This window comes from Indicator indicator, chromosome 2 (genome assembly GCF_027791375.1).
Source record: "Indicator indicator isolate 239-I01 chromosome 2, UM_Iind_1.1, whole genome shotgun sequence".
In the NCBI taxonomy this organism is placed as follows: domain Eukaryota; kingdom Metazoa; phylum Chordata; class Aves; order Piciformes; family Indicatoridae; genus Indicator; species Indicator indicator.
Genome location: NC_072011.1, coordinates 31,272,945 through 31,291,563, shown reverse-complemented (window position 1 = coordinate 31,291,563; position 18,619 = coordinate 31,272,945). Strand labels below are relative to the sequence as shown.

The 18,619-nt window shown below is 36.4% G+C and overlaps 1 protein-coding gene across 2 annotated transcripts in view; it reads left to right on the top strand.

Annotated features, from left to right (window-relative positions):
* SIPA1L2 (signal induced proliferation associated 1 like 2) overlaps positions 1-18,619 on the top strand; it is an 88,306-nt gene that overhangs the window by 47,581 nt on the left and 22,106 nt on the right. For both annotated transcript variants that reach the window (XM_054394664.1, XM_054394657.1), the window contains exons 9-15: positions 612-869; positions 6,139-6,222; positions 8,285-8,388; positions 8,777-8,880; positions 11,293-11,681; positions 15,064-15,288; positions 17,693-17,846. In XM_054394664.1, the coding sequence (XP_054250639.1) occupies positions 612-869; positions 6,139-6,222; positions 8,285-8,388; positions 8,777-8,880; positions 11,293-11,681; positions 15,064-15,288; positions 17,693-17,846 (1,318 nt within the window). The remainder of the gene's footprint in view (positions 1-611; positions 870-6,138; positions 6,223-8,284; positions 8,389-8,776; positions 8,881-11,292; positions 11,682-15,063; positions 15,289-17,692; positions 17,847-18,619) is intronic.

Below are 18,619 nucleotides of genomic sequence, written 5' to 3'. Positions count from 1 at the left end.
TCCACTTCTTCATTTCTCTTCCAGGCAGAGGGACCCATAGGAAGAGAGACATTAGAAAGTACACTTTGAAAACTAATAGAAAAACATTTAGATGCCACTTAATCATTTTCATCAGAATATATATGCTCTGTCACTTGGTGTGGACAAGGTGGGATTCTAAAGGAGTTCTTAGTACTACTAAGAAAAACGTAATTTGCTTCAAAGCAACAAACCTGTCATGTTATTTTTGGCTATGTACATTTTTGCACTAAGAAATTACTAGTATTTATGAAATCTAAACAAACTACAGATGTTTTAGAAATTGATGCTTTCTGACTTCTGAATGCCTTGTTTCTACCATTTTTTAATAGGTAAAATACAAGCTGGAGAATACTTTATAAAAGCATAGTATTTTCTCCTTTTTAAAGGGAGAGAGGTCAAAAACCTTTGAGCATGAGAGCAAATCTTTTCTTTTGAAATTATTGGCATGACAGTTTTGAAACATTCAGAGGGTTGTATGAACACCTTCGGGCATCCAGAAGAAAATTGTGTATGTACTTCTGACTGCAGAATGCAAGATTTCTTTTTCTGTTCTCAACAGTGTGATTGATTCTCATTGTTATTTTCCACAGGGGTTGTTCAGAACTTTGTCGTATACCCATGGTGGAATACAAACTTGACAGTGAAGGCACCCCATGTGAGTATAAAACCCCTTTCAGAAGGAATACCACTTGGCATCGGGTGCCGACTCCCGCTGGGCAGCCTCTCTCTCGTGCCTCTCCAATCCTAGGAACATCTGACAGACTGCAGTGCCAGCAGCTTCTCCAGCAGGCTCAGACAGCCATTCCTCGCAGCACTTCTTTTGATAGAAAACTGCCAGATGGTGCAAGGTAATATACTCTGTTTAATGCCTGTCGTTTCCTCAATGTGCCCTAATTTAGATGACTCTGCTTTCTAGAGCTTGGATATACTTAATTTTTAAACCTTATTTTGACAGTAATTTTAATTTTGAGGCTGTATTAGAGAGCATTCACTGAGCCCAATTCTCTCTACTTGAAACAAGTGACTTTTGTTTGTGATGGAAGTACACAGCGCTGAGGTTCCTGCTGTGGAGGACAACTGACCTTTCTGTTTAGTCTGAAATCAATGAAGTGGGAAAGTGCCTTGTAACTTTTTGATCTAAACAATATCCTGTCCCCTACCTTTGGGTAGCCTATTGAAGCAAATAATGAGTGTAAATAAAATTAACTCATCCCTTTAATAATGAATTATTTAATCTCATTACCAGGCTATTGGCATAGTTTCAAAGGGTTCTGTAACTCATTACCAGTCCTTATGCTTTGCTTTGCTTTTAATTAAAGAAAACACAGCTTATGATTTGAATGTGTAACACCTCTTAGATGTTGGGACAGTATCCTTAAATGTTATCTCTCTTCTAAATTAATCACCATTCTTTATAAGTTAAAAACCATAAAATTAAATTGCAGATTTGTAAATACATTTGACCTTTGAATTATTTAGGGAAACCATATATCTTGAGCAGAACTCTCTGTCCTTTATTGTTTGCAATTATTTCTGCTTATGTCCTTTTCCCATTGAATAATGTAATTATTTCCAAGGAAATAAATACTACATGTTAAAAATATCTAATTGATACAAAAATGTAAAATACTAATCTTAAATAGCTTTTACAAGTTCCAGATGAAATCATAAGAATACTACTATTGCTATACTGTATCCCTTATTTAATAGAAAATAATTAGTGACTTTTTACATTGTTTGAAACATATATGGGTAGTAGTAGTACATATTTGAAAATATGATCTATGCCCTGGTCTGGGAAAGGCAGACTCCTAGCTGTGACCATTTGATCATGTATATTCTCCTTCTGCCCTGTGTTCCTCCTCACTCCTTGAAAAAAAGGAGAGGTGCATTTCTGTAAGCATGTATATACCATTACAGGACTTAACTTTTCCTAATGCCTTGTTACTGAAATTCTCAGTAACATCTAGCAAAAGGCAACGATCTATCAAATGTCTAGAAATACTTCGGGATTTATGGAGCTTTATTAAGCGTACTGCATGCCTATACAGAGAAAAAAAAATGACAGTTTTCTGACACAACACTCATTTCTAAAAAACTTCACAAACTTAAGTTTTGCTTCTCCTATAACACTCAGTGAAGCATACGAAAAAATACTAAGACGGAGGCAGGACAGGTCGGTCATCAGGACTACAAAGATGTAGTGAAGCTATGCAGGGAGAAAATTAGGAGAGCCAGAGCATAGCTAGAGCTCAACCTAGCTACAGCCATTAAGGATAATAAAAAATGTTTCTGTAAATTCTTTAACAACAAAAGGAGGCCTAGGGAAAATCTCCATCCTTTATGGGATGCAGAGGAAAACATAATGACTAAGGATGAGGAGAAGGCTGAGGTGCTCAATGCCTGCTTTGCCTTGGTCTTTAGTACAGTTCCCTGGATATCCAGCCTTATGTACTAGGAGTCAGGAGAATCAGAATGAGGTCACCACAATAAATGAGTAAGTGGTCATCAATCTGCTACACCACTTAGATGCACACGAGTCTGTGGGGCCGGATGGGCTAAACCCAAGGGTGCTGAGGGAGTTGGCAGCTGTGCTTGCCAAGCCACTTTCCATCATTTACCTGAAGTCCTGTCTAACTGGGGAGATCCCAATGGACTGGAGGGTAGCAAACGTAACCCCCATCCACAAGAAAGGAAGAAAGGAGGATCCAGGAAACTATCGACCTGTCAGTCTGACCTTGGTACCAGGCAAGGTCATGGAGCAGATGATCTCAAGCACCATGACACACCATATAGAGAATAACCAGGGGATCAGGCCCAGTCAGCATGGGTTTAGGAAGGGTCCTGCCTGACCAACCTGATCTCCTTCTATGATATGACGTGACTACTGGATGAGGGAAAGGCTGTGGATATTGTCTACTTAGACTTTTGAAAAGCCTTTGACACCATTCCCCACAGAATTCTCATGGACAAACTGTCTGCTCATGGCTTGGATGAGCACAGGCTCTGCTGGATAAAGCACTGGCTGGGTGAAAGGGCCCAAGGAGTGGTAGTCAATGGAGTTAAATCCAACTGGCAGCCGGTCACAAGTGGTGTTCCTCAGGGCTCAATGTTGGGACCACTTCTATGTAACATCTTTATTGATGGCCTTCATGAAGACGTAGAGTGTGTCATCAGTAAGTTTGCAAATGACACCAAGTTGGGTGGAAGTGTTGATGTGTATGGGGGTAGGGAGGGTCTACAAAGGGACTTGGATCGATTGGATCAATGGGCCAACATTAATGGGATGAGCTTCAACAAAGCCAAATCCAGGTCCTGCACTTGCATCACAACAATCCCAAGCAGTGCTACAGGCTTGGGGAAGTGTGGGTGGAAAGCTGTCTGGCAGAAAGGGACCTGGGGGTTCTAATCGATTGGCAACTGACTATGAGCAAGCAGTGTGCCCAGGTGGCCAAGAAAGCCAGTGGCATCCTGGCTTGTATTAGAAATGCTGTGTCCAGCAGGAGCAGGGAGGTGATTGTCCCCTTGGACTCAGTGCTGGTGGAGCTGCACCTTAAGTATTGTGTTCAGTTTTGGGCAGTCAGTACAGGAGAGATGTGGAGGTGCTGGAGTGAGTGCAGAGGAGGGCAATGAAACTGGGGAAGGGCCTGGAGAATAAATCTTACGAAGAGTGACTGAAGGAGCTGGAGCTGTTTGGTTTGAAAAAGAGGAGGCTGAGGGGAGACCTCCCTGAAAGGACATTGCAGAGATGCTGGTGCTGGTCTCTTCTCCCAGGCAATTAGTGATAGAACAAGAGGGAATGGCCTCAAGCTGAGACTGAGTAGGTTTAGACTGGACATTAGGAAATTTTTTTTCACAGAAAGAGTGGTCAGGCATTGGAATGTGCTGCCCAGGGAGGTGGTTGAGTCACCAACCCTGGATGTGTTTAAAGGTTGTTTGGATGTGGTATTTGGGGATATGGTTTCAGGGTGAACCTTGTAGAGTAGGGTTATCGGTTGGACTTGGTGATCCTGAGGGTCTCTTCCATCTGAATGTTTCTGTGATTCTGTAAAAGGTAACTAATTGACAAGGTCTTTCCACATGGGACAAGACATAGTTGATGGCTTGGCAGAGAGATGGGCTTAAATCAAAAGAGTTTGAAGTGAGATTGAGATTGATTAGTACTTATAAGTTGTCTTGCAAGAGTGAAAATGTATACTCAGGCTAGGAAAATGGCAAAGAGATTTAAGAGGGTCAGAAACCCAGTATCAATTTAGACAAATTGAATAGTGCAGCCAGGGAGAAGCATGTTGTTAAAACAGGGAGATTATAGCAACTGACCTGCAAACAAGCTAACATTGAAGTCAGTGATAAAATGGTTTGGGTTAGATATAAAAGGAAGCAGCAGCAACAGAAAATATGGGCTAGATATAGGAAAAGATAAGGAGCAACAATTCATCTGCTCTGTCTTGTAACTGTAAGGTGTCTAGTTTCTGATGTGAAATTAAAAGCTGGGAGCTGGGCAACTATGCTCCAGTATACAGTTTCTGAAGAGAGTTAAGCATTTTGAGAAAATGATCCATTTTTTTTTTCTTCCAATCAGTCACTCAGAAATGCAAGGATATCCTTGAGCTCTACTCCTGTCTTTACAAAATGCCTTGTTCTGTGACAACCACTCATAGTGAGTTCCCAACATTGAATCCTAAGACTTGCTCTTCTTTTTTTCCACACTGTGTCCTTGAGCCCTTGAGTTACGCTTGTAGGCGAGTGCATCCTTTCACTTAGAGTCTGGAATCCATTCCTGAGAAGAGGAGGCTATGATTCTTCTGTAAAGGAACTGTGTTAAACATTCACTGATTAGATTACTGTGGTTAGACATTTGTCCAGAAATGAGAGGCCTGGGATCTAGACATTCTTCAGCTGGGGACAGTACAAACCAATGTCCCGGTTTTGAGGACAGTGCCCTAAATATCAGTCTGAACACTGGAAACCCATGGAATCTTAATTTATCCATACCTTAGTGCTCATTATCTTAAGCTCTACAAGAAATATGAGGTTCTTTGTGAAAAGAAGCAAGAACATGCAACTATAGGCCATAGACTATTTCAGTCGATTGAGAGAAGCCCGGTTCTGTCAGTACACGTCAGAAAGGCATGCTGAAAAACTAGGCACTACGCTAATTGACGTATTTCGGATGTGTTTGGCTGTTAAATAAAATATTCTGTCTTTAAAGTTTTCCATCTGAAGAGTGAAGTTGCTTATTGAACGTCATGTCCTTGGGAAAGTGCATAAATCCTGAACTACCTCTTTTTACCTCTCCCCAGAGCTACAACAAAACCAAAACAAAACATAAAACCACAATTAAAGAAAAATTAAAATCCCACAAACACAAAACCACAAAAAGACCACCAAAACCACAATAAAATAAAATATTAAAAAAAAAAAAAAAAAAAAAAGGGAAATCAAAGGAATTCAAGGTGGTATCATTGAGGGAGTCTGTATTATAGTTATGGACTGATATACACAAAAGCGAGGGATAGGAGGGTGACCAAAACCCAAATTTGAGCACTGTGTTTCAACTGTGTGGAAATCCAAGAAGAAGAATTAGACACATTGTCAAAATGTGAGGCTCAAAAGTTTATAAGTAAAAAAATAATGAAAATGCTTTCTTATTGCTCTTCTATGTTAAAGAATTAATAATAAAAAAAAAAAATGTTCCTATTACTTCTTTGAAGTTACTAATTACTATATTGAAAATTGGAGTACTTGAAAAGCAAGTAATCTCTGATCCATCATGAGAGCTTCCCACACGAAAGTTTAGAGAAGTAATTCAGCTACTCTGACTTCTGAGTAATCCCACTTGTTCTGAAGTAAAGCTAGATGTAAAGAAAAAGATGATTTGGCATTTAATGTCTCCTTTTTTGTGCCTTTTAAAACATATAATAAATAATATACTTGTTCAAGTTTTATGAAAGATAAAACTGTAAATTCCGAACATGAACACAATTAGGTGTACATGCTGCATCTACATTATTCATAAAAATGAATATATTTTTTTAAAAGAAGCACAGCCCAATTCAAATCTGAAACCCCACAAATAACTCAGTACACTGTTAATGACTATAGTCAACATTGCAGAAGTTCTCCAAGCAACCAGTCCTCCTCAAGTGACCCAGGACCCAGTGGGAGCAGCCAGTGGAGACAGCAAGTTGGATATGATGGGTATTGGTGATATTTGCTTGTTTGTGTATTTTAAACCTTGCTATAGCTCCCATACATCTTTCTGATTATGGAAGTTCTATATCATAGATTTATTTTCAAACTCCAATAGTGTATTTTAAGATGTACATTTTCTCGTCCTAAATGGTGCATTTTAAAGCCAAACTGCTTTAACTCTTTAGGACCAAATTGTTATTTTACAATTCAAGTAAATAGGAAATGGTTCTTAGGTTTGCTTTCCCAGAAAACAGACTAAAATCATCTAGTAATTCAGAACTGGAATAAAATAGTATTTTCTCCTTTTGCTTCAGTGGCAGAGTATTTGGTTAAAAAATTATCTTTCTATTTTCAAAGGTTTTATATCCTACTCTGCTTATTCTGATAGCATCCAGTCGCTAGCATCTCTGCTCAAAAAAAATACTGCTTTTTCAGAGGTCTCTTCTCCCAAAGACTATTGCAGTACTGTGATGATTTTAAGGCTATACCTTTAATTTCTTCTCACAGAGTTCAAGCAGAAAGGTAAAAGAATGTAAATAAATCACTATTGGGTGTAAGAAAGAGAAATAATGATTATTCTAAACATTTCCATTGGAGAGAGAGCACTGTTTAAGAGTCAGTACTCAAAACAAAGTACAGGCAGTCTGTCAGTCTGTCTGATGTTTCTCTGCTGGGCAGTCTGCGTTTTATTTCAGCGCTTGGCTTTGCAGATAACATACTGGCATACTGACCTTGAAAAGCTAAGTTTAGCAACCTCTCTGCTTCTTGGCTTTCTTCCCCTTTGCCTGCTAGCTCTGGGGATGGGGGGAAGGGAAAAGAGGCAGGGCCCCTCTGGGGCCAGGGGGCATTGTTGTGTTTTTCTGTTAACTGTACATATTTGTAAATGTTGTGAATAGTGTGTATTGATACATATTCATTGCATTTCATTGTAGACTGTAGTTTTGCCTGTAAATACAGCTTCATTTGCTTCTGAACTGAGCTAGTCTGGAGTTGTTAATATGGGAGGGGAATTTCAGCCCACCACACTACAAGTACATAGATGATTGTTTCAGATCCCTGTTAATCTCTTGGTGCTGAAGTTTCAGAAGTTACCTGTGTATGGAAAAAAAAGCACACCAATGTACTGTCATTGTAATAAGAATATTATGTGATATATCTGTTCTAAAATACTTTAAACATATATCTTTCTTATATAAATATAGCTGCTGAAAACACTCTTTTGCTGTAAAATGTATGGCAGTATCCACATAGTGCAATATAAAAGCATTCTAGACTTGTCACATGGCTTTCAGAAGCTACTTTTCAGGAAAAAAATGTATGAATATTAAAAACATCGGCTCAATTCCTTGTCTGTAAGCTTAATATTGCTTTGGCACAACTGTGGATAAGATATTCCCTGTAAGAGCTATATGTGCAATATCTTGGATATTCCTCAAGGAATTGCAGAATACTCAGTGAAATCTCTGGCAGGTGAATAGATGCCAATAATTAAATAAAACTATAGCATCTTTTTTGCCAGTAAACGCATGAAAGTGCATCTTGTGTAATTTTTCCAGCACAGCTATTTCTACTAGCAACCTTGGTTTCAGTGTGTTGCTTTGTCAAATAATTTAACTTTTGCAATACAATGCAATACAGTGGATCTGGCACTAGCCTTACGTGTTCCAAGTGTGAAAACCTCACAAAGAGCTGCTTTATGTGGGGTTTAGTTCATAAAGTGGTTAAACATATATTACCACACTTCTCCAGCATAAACACCTTTGGATATATCGCCTCAGTGCATTTCTTTATTTAAAGTTCAATGTCTTTTTGGCCTGTTCATACTTAAGATATAATAGTGTGCTGTTGGAAAAGAAAGTGTGTAAATCTTTGCATGCAGTGTTTGGAAATGTTAGTGTACTTGCTTGGTGGGAGGAGATGATGATTCTCTAAACATATCACTTACAGAATATTTGCTTTGGAGAGTAAAAAGTGTTGCTTTATCATGTAACTAGTTTCCTGGGGGGGGTGGGGTGTGGGGGGGGAAAAAAAAAAGCTTAATTTCTTAATTTTCTGCTTACATTATAAGGTGTCAGTCCCCTTTGCTTCATGAACACCACCAAGGGTCAGGCTCACTGGAGTGTGAAGGAGGCAGAGAACGAGAGGAACCTTTGGAAGGATCTAGACATTCTGGTAATAAAACCTACTGTATCTTAAAAATAAATATTCTTTGCAATGCAGTGCCAAAATGCAGAGGTTTGATACACAAAAAGCATGCAATATAACATTGAAAGTGGGGACTGTTGCAGACAGTCTAACAGAATGTAGTGTGGGATATTGAGATAGTACATGGAACAAACTCCTGAACTTCAGAAAGCCTCATGAATGATGAAAAGCTGTTTGAGCTTTGTGTAATTATCACTGAAAAATTAGATCTTAGGAAATGCTGTAAAGATACACATCTTTGATTCCAAAGAGTGTACAGGCTTGAAACCTGATGCTAAGCCGTGTGCATTTTTTTGTTGTGTGGTATACTCATCTTTTTAGCATTCAGAAATTAAAACACAATTATTTATGGCAGAAACCAAGTGGCATACACCATCGACCAAAGTCCTGAGCTCCTACAAAGACCGGGCTTTACAGAAAGAGGGTAGTGGCAAGGAGTCACCAAACAAACTTGCACATGTAAGTCTTTACTTTAAAGTCATTCAAAACTCTAAAAATATGAAAACCAAAGCAACACCATGGGCTTAAAGAAATACATCTTAAAAATACATTTTAATAATTTATGAAGAGAACTGTGTGTTTTGAGAGGCAAAGAGTATGTTGACCCAGATTTGGGTATGTTTAATCTGTGTTTTTAAACTAAGAACTGCAAGAATGCTTGTGTCTGGAGTATTAAAGAGATAAAACTAGTGTAGTCTATACTCAGTTGTGCATTTACATCTTCATTTGTACTGACTTGCTTAATCTGTATTTCATATTTAAAAAAAATTACTCACCATACAATTTTTCATGTTGTGCAAAATACTCATGTAGTAAGCTCTATAAAATTGTACTTTCTCTGTTGAGAATGCTGCCCAGATTTCTAGGCAGCCTAGTTTAGTGGCTTCTCTTCAGTAATGGCAAAATCCTCAGTGACCAAGTGACTGGAAAGTACTCTACTGACATGTGGGATTTTTTTTTTTTTCATGTTTGTTATATGGAAAATCCTGCTATATATAGTAGGAATATGTACACTATTTGTGGTAAGAAATATTGGTAAGAATATGAGTCTAGCTTCTCATGTACATTTATATCTTAGAAGACTCGAGTTTGATTCAAAAAACCCAAACTATCATAAGCAGAATCATGCTGTAGAATTGTGCACATGAAGACAACAATACTTTCTTTTACCTTAAGCCAAAGGTGACAGGGAGCCACAGTGTGTATAATAATGAGTACAGAGTACCAATACCAAAGTGAAGCGATGAGTTTGCTTAACTTAGAATTTTATGCTAGTGGCCACTCTCACGCTTTTTTGGGATGGCAGCAATCAGCCCAGAAAATTTCATAATGGGCTTTTATTTGTGTGTGCCTGCATGTGTGTCTGTGTAGTTCAGGTGCAAAAGAACAATATTGTAAAAAGAACCAGCATTATTATAAAGATAATGCAAACAAAATTAGACTATTTATTATTTGCTGTCTCTTTTATCAGTTTTAACTCGGGGGAAGAAGGGAGTGGGAAATGAGCTTCACTGGCTATCTTCAAGCTGCCTTTGTTCTCCTGGAATAAATATATTCCTACTGGTTTTGATTTTATTTGGTTTTGTTTCAAATCTTGCTCCACAATACAGTCTTTAACAACATGTAACAATTAGAGCCATGCTGAGCTTTCATGCAATAATTTCTCTTGCACAAGGAAATGTGTAAAATGATCCTAAGCTATGGCCACAGTGAACTTCAAGGTTATCTATATTAAGCTGCTGTTCAGATTCTCTGCTACCTGCAGCATCAGGAAGATGCCTAATTTTTTGAGAAGATTCATATATGCAATACATCTCCTGAGACTCACTTGATGCCTTGGAACTTTTCCCCCTTGTATCGTTCCACTTTGGTTCCAATTTACATTTACAGTAAGAAGTGACATCTCTTTTATCCAGACACCTTTCTCCGAGTCTCTCTCCTTGGAGAAACTGCTCATTGTGTTTTTATCAATTATTCCATTGCTTTTAAGGCCACAGGAACCTTGTAAAGGTAGCTCTCTTTAGCTCTCCTCAGATTTTGAAAACTGTTAATTTCCATGTGGAATAGAACTATCATTTCTGGAAAGGCTGCCTTGTCTAACTTCTTTACTTTGTGAGCAACAGCTGTTTATATGCATCTGCTAGGAGGATGATATCTAAAATAGTCACACTTGCATTTATTTTGTACCTAATAGATGTCCCATGTGCCCTTATTCTGGTTATTCTGTCAAGTAGATAAATTAATCCAACTCTGTAAAATCACTTTAAAAAGAAATTCACACACACCCCCCCCCAATTTTATTGACACAAATGCCAGACATAATTAACTGACATGCTTAGCTTAGGGTTCCATGACTTCAGTTACTTTCATCTGGTACACACACATTGCAACTGGATTCAATTTAACTAGCCACACATCCAAATGGATTTGATCCAATAAGCTGCATGTTTCACACACACTGAGAAAAAGCCAATGATAATCCAGTGTTTGATGTTTTTGAGATTTGCTGTAGAAACTTTTTTAAACAAATAATTACAAGTGCTTCTAGCTTTAACAAATACTTATTTTAACTGTTCAGAAACTGAATGTTGTGAATGTTAGGCAGGTCCTATAATCAGAAAATTCAAGTGTGATCTTAAAATTTGCCACAGAAGATGGAACTAGAGCCTTCTTATTTGCAGTGACATCAACCTTTAATATGCAATTAATTTCATAGAAATGGAGGGTGTAATTAGCTCTTTTCATAATTTGCAATTATAGCATGCTGTAAAAAATAATGAAATGGTCTTTGAGTGGCACAACTCCAGTAATTTATATTAAAATAAATATTTAACCTGAGGAGGGTATTTTTTTGCTTGTTTTCTTGTTAAGATTGGAGACAAAAGCTGTTCAAGCCACTCAAGCAGCAACACTCTATCCAGTAATACCTCCAGCAACAGTGATGAAAAACACTTTGGTTCTGGAGATCTGATGGATCCTGAGCTGCTTGGATTAACATATATAAAGGGGGCTTCTACTGACAGTGGAATAGATACAGCTCCGTGCATGCCTGCTCCCCTTCTGGCCCCTTTGCACCTTGCTGGCAGCAGGTCTGGAGTACATTGTCATCCTGAGCAGTGGACTGAGTCTTCTGAGACTCCTGGACCAGATGATGATCCAGCTAAAATCTATGCTGTTCATAGCTATGCTTCTGCTATGTCTACCAGTCATACAGCTGAAGGCAGTATGGGAGACCTAAGTGAAATCTCATCTCATTCCAGGTATGTGGCTATTAAAAATAAAAGATTATGGGTTATAGACTAACATATGGAGAACTTTTTTGTTGTTGTTATTCAGAAGTGCACTTAACTGACTTTGACTTTTTGCTGTTTTTAGAGACCTGTATGAGCAATTTTCAGGCAACTTTTGATCAGTCTGTCTAAAAAGCTTACCTATTCCCTACTCCCAGATCTGGTGGAGACTTTATATGTGACCTTGTGCATATTGCTTAGGTTTTTAAAGTTGGAAAACATCCCTGAGCAGATGTGAAGATTTTTTTAGGAAACTGCAACAAAGTGCCTGGGGGTTAATGCTATGGGAAATCAGAGAAATTGCAATGGACAATTATTACAGATAGTGATGGACAATTTTTTCGTGTAGTAGAACTGCATTATGTACCATTCCCCTTAATTTACATCATTGTGATGATGTATGCTTTACAAATTTGTTTGTTGAACTTAATTTCTGATTGGTTTTCTGCTCCTTTTGCTACCAATGGAATGTGTGCATGGTACTTCTGTTATAAAGCAAACTTTGAAAGTACACATTTACAACTGGTTGCCTCCATCTCCCAATGTCTATTTTGTTGTGAATTTGAAGTCGAAGCTTTGGTCTGTGTATTAAGATTTTTATTATGTAAAACACAGAAGGAAATTGTTCTTTCTCTCTGATTCATCTTTGCAATGTCAATGAGTACAGGAAAATAACCAAATAATATCTTATATTCTCATTTTATGTGCTTGATATGAGTGAATTCATCTTGTGTGCTTACTCTGAGTTCTATATTTTTCTCATACAAGTTGTAGAAGAACGTATAGACTGTTGTGAAAACTAGGCAAGTCCTTTCACATTGATCTTTCCCTACCCCTGTAATAATCCAGATATACTCTACTTTATGTTAAGATTTAATTTCATATCTTGAGCCTTCTAAAGCACTAGAAAACTGGTCTGCTTTTCTAGAACTTCATCATAATGAGCTGAAACAGATTTGTAATGGCTAGTATATGCATTCTCAACACTTTCGTGTCAGCTGTCATACTTAAAGTGCCAGGCAGCCATTAAGTAATCTGCTAGTCACTATTATGGAATAAACATTATATGGATTAAATTTAAAAAAATAAATTAAAATAGATTTTAGTGAGTTACCTAGGCATTTCCAAAGCAGTAATTGTTAGTTGTCATCTCAACAATGTTAGGATTTCCAAATTGCACTCTGACAATAGCAATATTTTCAATTAATCATCTCTAATTTGTGTGCCAAATGCTTTTGCTGTATGGAAATGTCAGACTTATTTTACATGACCCAACTCTTTTATTTAAGATTTTCTTACATATCCTTCAGATTGCATTGGAGCGATGAATAATTTTGCAGTTGGATTTAAAAAATGGCATCACCTATATAGCACCCACAGGCATAGATTGTTTTTTAAATCTCATTTTTTATCTGTGATGCTGCAATACTGATGTGTTCAAATAGACATAAGAAAGTTGGATTAACAAATGTGTGTGATACCTACTACTGAATCCTAGATATATTTTCCTTCTGGTCAGAGTTTGCATTTCTTCACAATCTATTATAATGATGAAATTCTAATGCTATTGAGGCATTAACTCACAATCCTTTTGCAAATGTTAAGTAATAAACTTCTTCTGCAGCAGATAAACAGTTTAAAACTGCCAAGAAACAAGCCTACAGACTGGTGGAATGTCATTGATCTATAAATGCAACACTTTTTCATTAAGGTTGTGTTGTGTTTACTGAACAGATAAAGTACAATGCACAGGATGATGTCATTTGGTATGAGATCTAAAGAATTAAATCTGTCATGGGAAAAGGTATCTCAGACTCAAAGACTGTCTTAAGCTATGCACAACATTATGTCATACAGATTTTCTGTCTCCTATTTTATGTTAGTTATGCACATCAATTATCAAATATCTTCATGTGACTGCAGCAGGAACAGCTTACCGTCATTGCTTTAGTTTTGCTTTGTTTCTTATATAGCATATATATACTGCTTGTTGCAATTATTCAACTCATGGTCTAAACCCAGGCTTTTACAGGCATTTCTTTACTTCAAAAATATTCCCTTACTTAAAACCTACAGAATTAATTTGGATACTCTTAAATTTAGTTACAAATAGAAGTCTAAAATCCTCTGAGTAATGTCCATATTGTTGATCTGATACGTATTTCACATTGTGAGCTTCACCGTTTACTTCATCTTTAGATTTCAGTTTTTCATAGCTGAGTTATTTTCTTCATCACATGTTTGCATAATTTATTTGCATATTTGCAAGGATTGCAGGCAAACAGGCTTTTAATTTTGCTCAGCAAATTTTTTTTCCTGCAAAACCTCATAATCACGTTTATACTTCTTAGGGAGGAAGAGTGAGAAGAGGAGAGAAAATAAATTAGCTTTAAGATTAAATGCACATACTGTGATCAAAATTATTGATACATTGCCTTAATGATTCAACTTGATTCTACAGTAGGCATTTTAATACTATCTAGTGAAAAGCATGTTCATTGCTTGTACTTGGCTCTGCATGGTCAGCAAAGTATCCATATTTGTCCTCCGTGAATTAATCTAATACTTTGGGATTTAGATTAAAAGATAGCACTGTGTTTGATTTTTGTAAACCAACAACAAAAGTTAGGAGCTGATACTTCAGGTTCCAAATTCAGTTTTAGGCAAGGCACTTGGTTTCTGAATGCTTTACTTACTTCACATCCAAGATGAGAAGAAATTTATTCTTCAGGGAAGTGTTTGCTTTAGTTAATTTTAAATCATTTTAAGAGTCTTCATTAGTAATAGAGGTTTCATTAGTGCCTACTAGTGCTCTTATTGATAATAAGAGGCTATTAAAATTAGCCAGAGGACTGTTTGAACTGAAATTTACTTCTGTTAATTTCTCAATAATAATGCATGAAAACACAGCTTAAACTGGTGTGAACTGGCTAAAGTAACATGAAGTTAAAAAGCATTTAATTTTTATAATTAGAAAGATATGTGAGATAATTCCCTGGGTAGTTCTTGATGAAAACGGAATTATGCCATTAGTAACACATGTACATACTTGCTTAAAATGACATACACAAATTCTATGTATATGTCTTGAATTTATTCTTTTGATTCATATCAGTTTGCACTGGCATTTCAGCAAGTTGAATTATGTGCAGTACTTGTTTTAGAAACTCATCACATTCTCTTCTCGAAGAGCTTTAATGTATACTCTACTGGTATGTAGAAAATTTCTGTACCAATATTGTTACCTTGATTTTAACCTTCAAAAAATTGTAACTTTTAAGAATAATATCTGCATACCAAATGAAGTCTTTCTGATTTAACTTTTATTTTTGTGTGTTTTCTTTGGTTTTAGTGGGTCACACCATTCAGGAAGCCCATCAACACATTGCTCCAAAAAGAGTGGCTCCCTAGATACCTCCAAAGTCTACATAGTGTCGCAGCATAGTAGTCAACAGATTCCTGGGTCAGTTTCAAAACCATACCATAGACAAGGAGCAGTGAATAAATACGTCATTGGATGGAAAAAATCTGAAGGAAGCCCTACACCTGAAGAATCTGAAGTTTCTGAATGCCATGAGTAAGAGCTATATTTAACTTTGTGGAGGAAGAAGGGCAATGAATATAAATTTTAAAATAGGATAGATAAAGCGAAAACCTACGTATTCTGCATTAAGCAGAATTAAATTTAAACATTTGGGTTTTTTTTCTCTCTAGCTTTGTGTAGCAAAGGTATATATAAAAAAAAAAAAAGTAAGAAGGACTGCACAGGATACTGTTTTTCTCCTCTGTTCTAACCAGCTGCATCTTTTTCCCATGTCAAATAAAGACAACTGACAGAAATTTCTGAAAGTGCACGTAGGCAAAAATGTATGGCTATGTCAGACATCCTGAAATTCCCCTTTGAATCTCTAGGAAACAATTGGGAAGGTACAATGTTATTAATGTCCTAAGGACTTTTTCTACAAATCTTCAGGAGCTTTATTTACTTGAAAAAAAGCTTAGTTCCTGATGTTTCTGTATTAAACCTTAGTACTATATTGCCTATTACATCACCTAATCAGTTACAGAGGAGAGACATGGCCACAAATGTGTTGGTGACCTATGGTAGATAATTTTTTTTAATTTATTGCCATTGCAATAATATTTTAGTGATTCTTTGATATATTTTCTGACTTTGTTTTTAATTAGTAGGTACAAACTGGTGGTTAGTATCCTGTAAGAAAAAGATTAAGTGTGGATATATCTGACTCTCTCTTTACAAGACTATAAAATGTGCAGATATCAATAAAACTGCAAATTTTTTTAACAAATGACATTTATTAAAAATGAGCAGTTCTAACAAACAGCTAATTGTACAGCTTAACAGAGGAATAGCTCATAAGAAATGTGTTGTTCTCAGGTGGAAGAAAAAGTCTTGCACTCAACAGAAAAGATGCAGCATCTCATATATAGATAGAGGTGATGCTTTTCAAGTGCTGCAGCTGTAATAAGTAGTGTTTGAATCTCATGTTAAAGTCTGTTAAATTCCTGTTCTCTTCAAAATCATCATCTCAGATAACCTGTTCTTTTTATGCATAAGCTATTCAGTTGGCAAGATGACATGCAGTACATGATGTTCCAACATTTCATGTAGGATTAATCTTTGTTTAATGGAAATGAGGTATTTGCATCTAGCACCTCATATTGCTTATATGCTCATATTTATGCAAATTTCATATTTTTAAATACCAGATATTACTACCTTCTTGTCTTGGTTATTTGTGTTTCTTTCTGTTATTTTACTGGTGATTCTTGTGTGTGTGCCCCAAGGTTTTAATTGCTTAAATTGTTCAGTCATAGTAGTAGTTGCACTTAAAGTGGAAACTTCACTGATTTCTACAAGATTTTGCATTTTGTAATTGATTAACTCCTGGAACAATTTCTCTTTATTTTGAATGGAACCCTTAAAACAAAACTGCATAATGAATCATGGTATTTATACTGAAACCACAGCAATTTAGAAAAGTATCTTCAGAGGTAGTTCTGTTTAAGGAATATTAACTGAATATGGCAGAACTTCATACATCAAAACATATTTCCAGATTTTTCCATGCTGTACAACATTGCTTCACTTCTCTTTCTAGCAAAGCTTTCTATCCATCACAGGGAGGAAATATGTCTCTGAGGGTAATTATGTTGAAATAAAATAACATCTGTAATTAGCAATGGTAATCAAAATTAGGTCAGTTGCTGAATGTTGTGCCACCATAGGATATAATTCACTAAGAATTATGGTTTACCATAGCAAAGTTTGTTTCCTCTGTGTTGAAGACAGTCACTGGTAATGCTGCACTTGGCAGAAAGTACTGGCTTCAAATGTATGTTCTGTGTGATTTGGAATCTAATTCTTCAACTGCACATAAAGAGTAAACTTGTTAAAATTCTCTCTCCTTTCTCACTGAAAGCAAGCTGAAAGATAACAATTCTGTTGGACAGTCTTTTGTTGATATAAATGCATCTTTATATGCTGATAATTAAGCAAAGTAGCTTTTTATCTTTAGAGCTTTATGACATTTATGATACCAAAACCCACTTGGCATGTGGCATAATCAATTACCAATATACTTGTAATTTGATGACCATAGTAATTTTGTCAGATTGTGAAGCTGGATACAATATCATACTACAAAATATTGACCTTATTTGGTAAAGACATAAAAGTTAAAGTATTTGATAATGAACTATTGGAAATGTTAATGTGGTATGAAGAATTGAAGAGAGAGGCAAGCTAGGAGACACAAGCATTATGCTTTTTTAAATTGTTCAGAATTCCTAAAATTGATTTTTTTTTTCAGTGATTTAAGAATTTCACTTTGGTCCTGCAAACAGTTTCATAAATATAAAATGATGGAGAAAAGTGTTCAATTTAAGTAAGAGTATGCTGTATCAGGAGACAAGAGCACTATTGCTTCTCTTGCTAAAAACATCAATTTTCTTGACAGAGTGTATGATGATATTGATGCTGTATCTACATCAAGCCCACTCCAAACTTCTGTGAGGAATGCCATTGTTGAAAGCCAGCAAGTCTTGTCCAAAGAAGATTTTCTGAAGCTGATGCTGCCAGACAGCCTCTCTGTGGAGGAGGGGAGAAGAAAGGTTAGCTACTTGCATGTTCATCTCTGTCTATCTTAGAAATGAATTTCTGATATTCCCAAAATTGCTAGAGAAGGCAATATCATTGTGTGCAAGCTAAGTATATTCTGTGGGGATGCTATGAATACTGATCATGAGTCCCAACATATAATTTCCAACAATATAAAAATGGTACTCAGTTAGATGATTATATATGAAATAGAGTATTTGTTAGAGATCCCTTCCAACCCCTATCTATGATTCAATGATTCCATATGTCTTTGCTTAGCTTGAGCACAAGCAGTTGCAGTTGAGCAACTTAATTATAATTTCAAAGATTAAAAGTAACATTTTCAAGGTTGGATGCGTAAATACATCCACATCGCATGACATTAAGGCGCATGAATAAAAGCCCACTTTTTCCTGCCCTTTGATGCACAGTACCAACAGTTCTTTTTGAAGTCTGAATCACAATTTAATGTGTTGGTGGTGACTATTCAAAAAAACCACAATTGTCAGTGCTAGTGGAAAGCATGCATCAAATATGTATTTATAATATGAAGACAATTGGTAATACATAAAAGTTCACAAAAAGTGGATAGAGAAATTAACTTTTAATACTCCCCAAAGTATACATGATTATGAATTCTGTGCTTAATGTGGAATAAAGCACAGAGCAATTAAATGACCTGAGGTAACTGTCACACTTTGATACTAACTAAATGCTCTCTTAACTCACTATGTTTATACAATGCGTTAAACAGCACAATCATCGTGTCTGAAGAAAGTGCTGTATG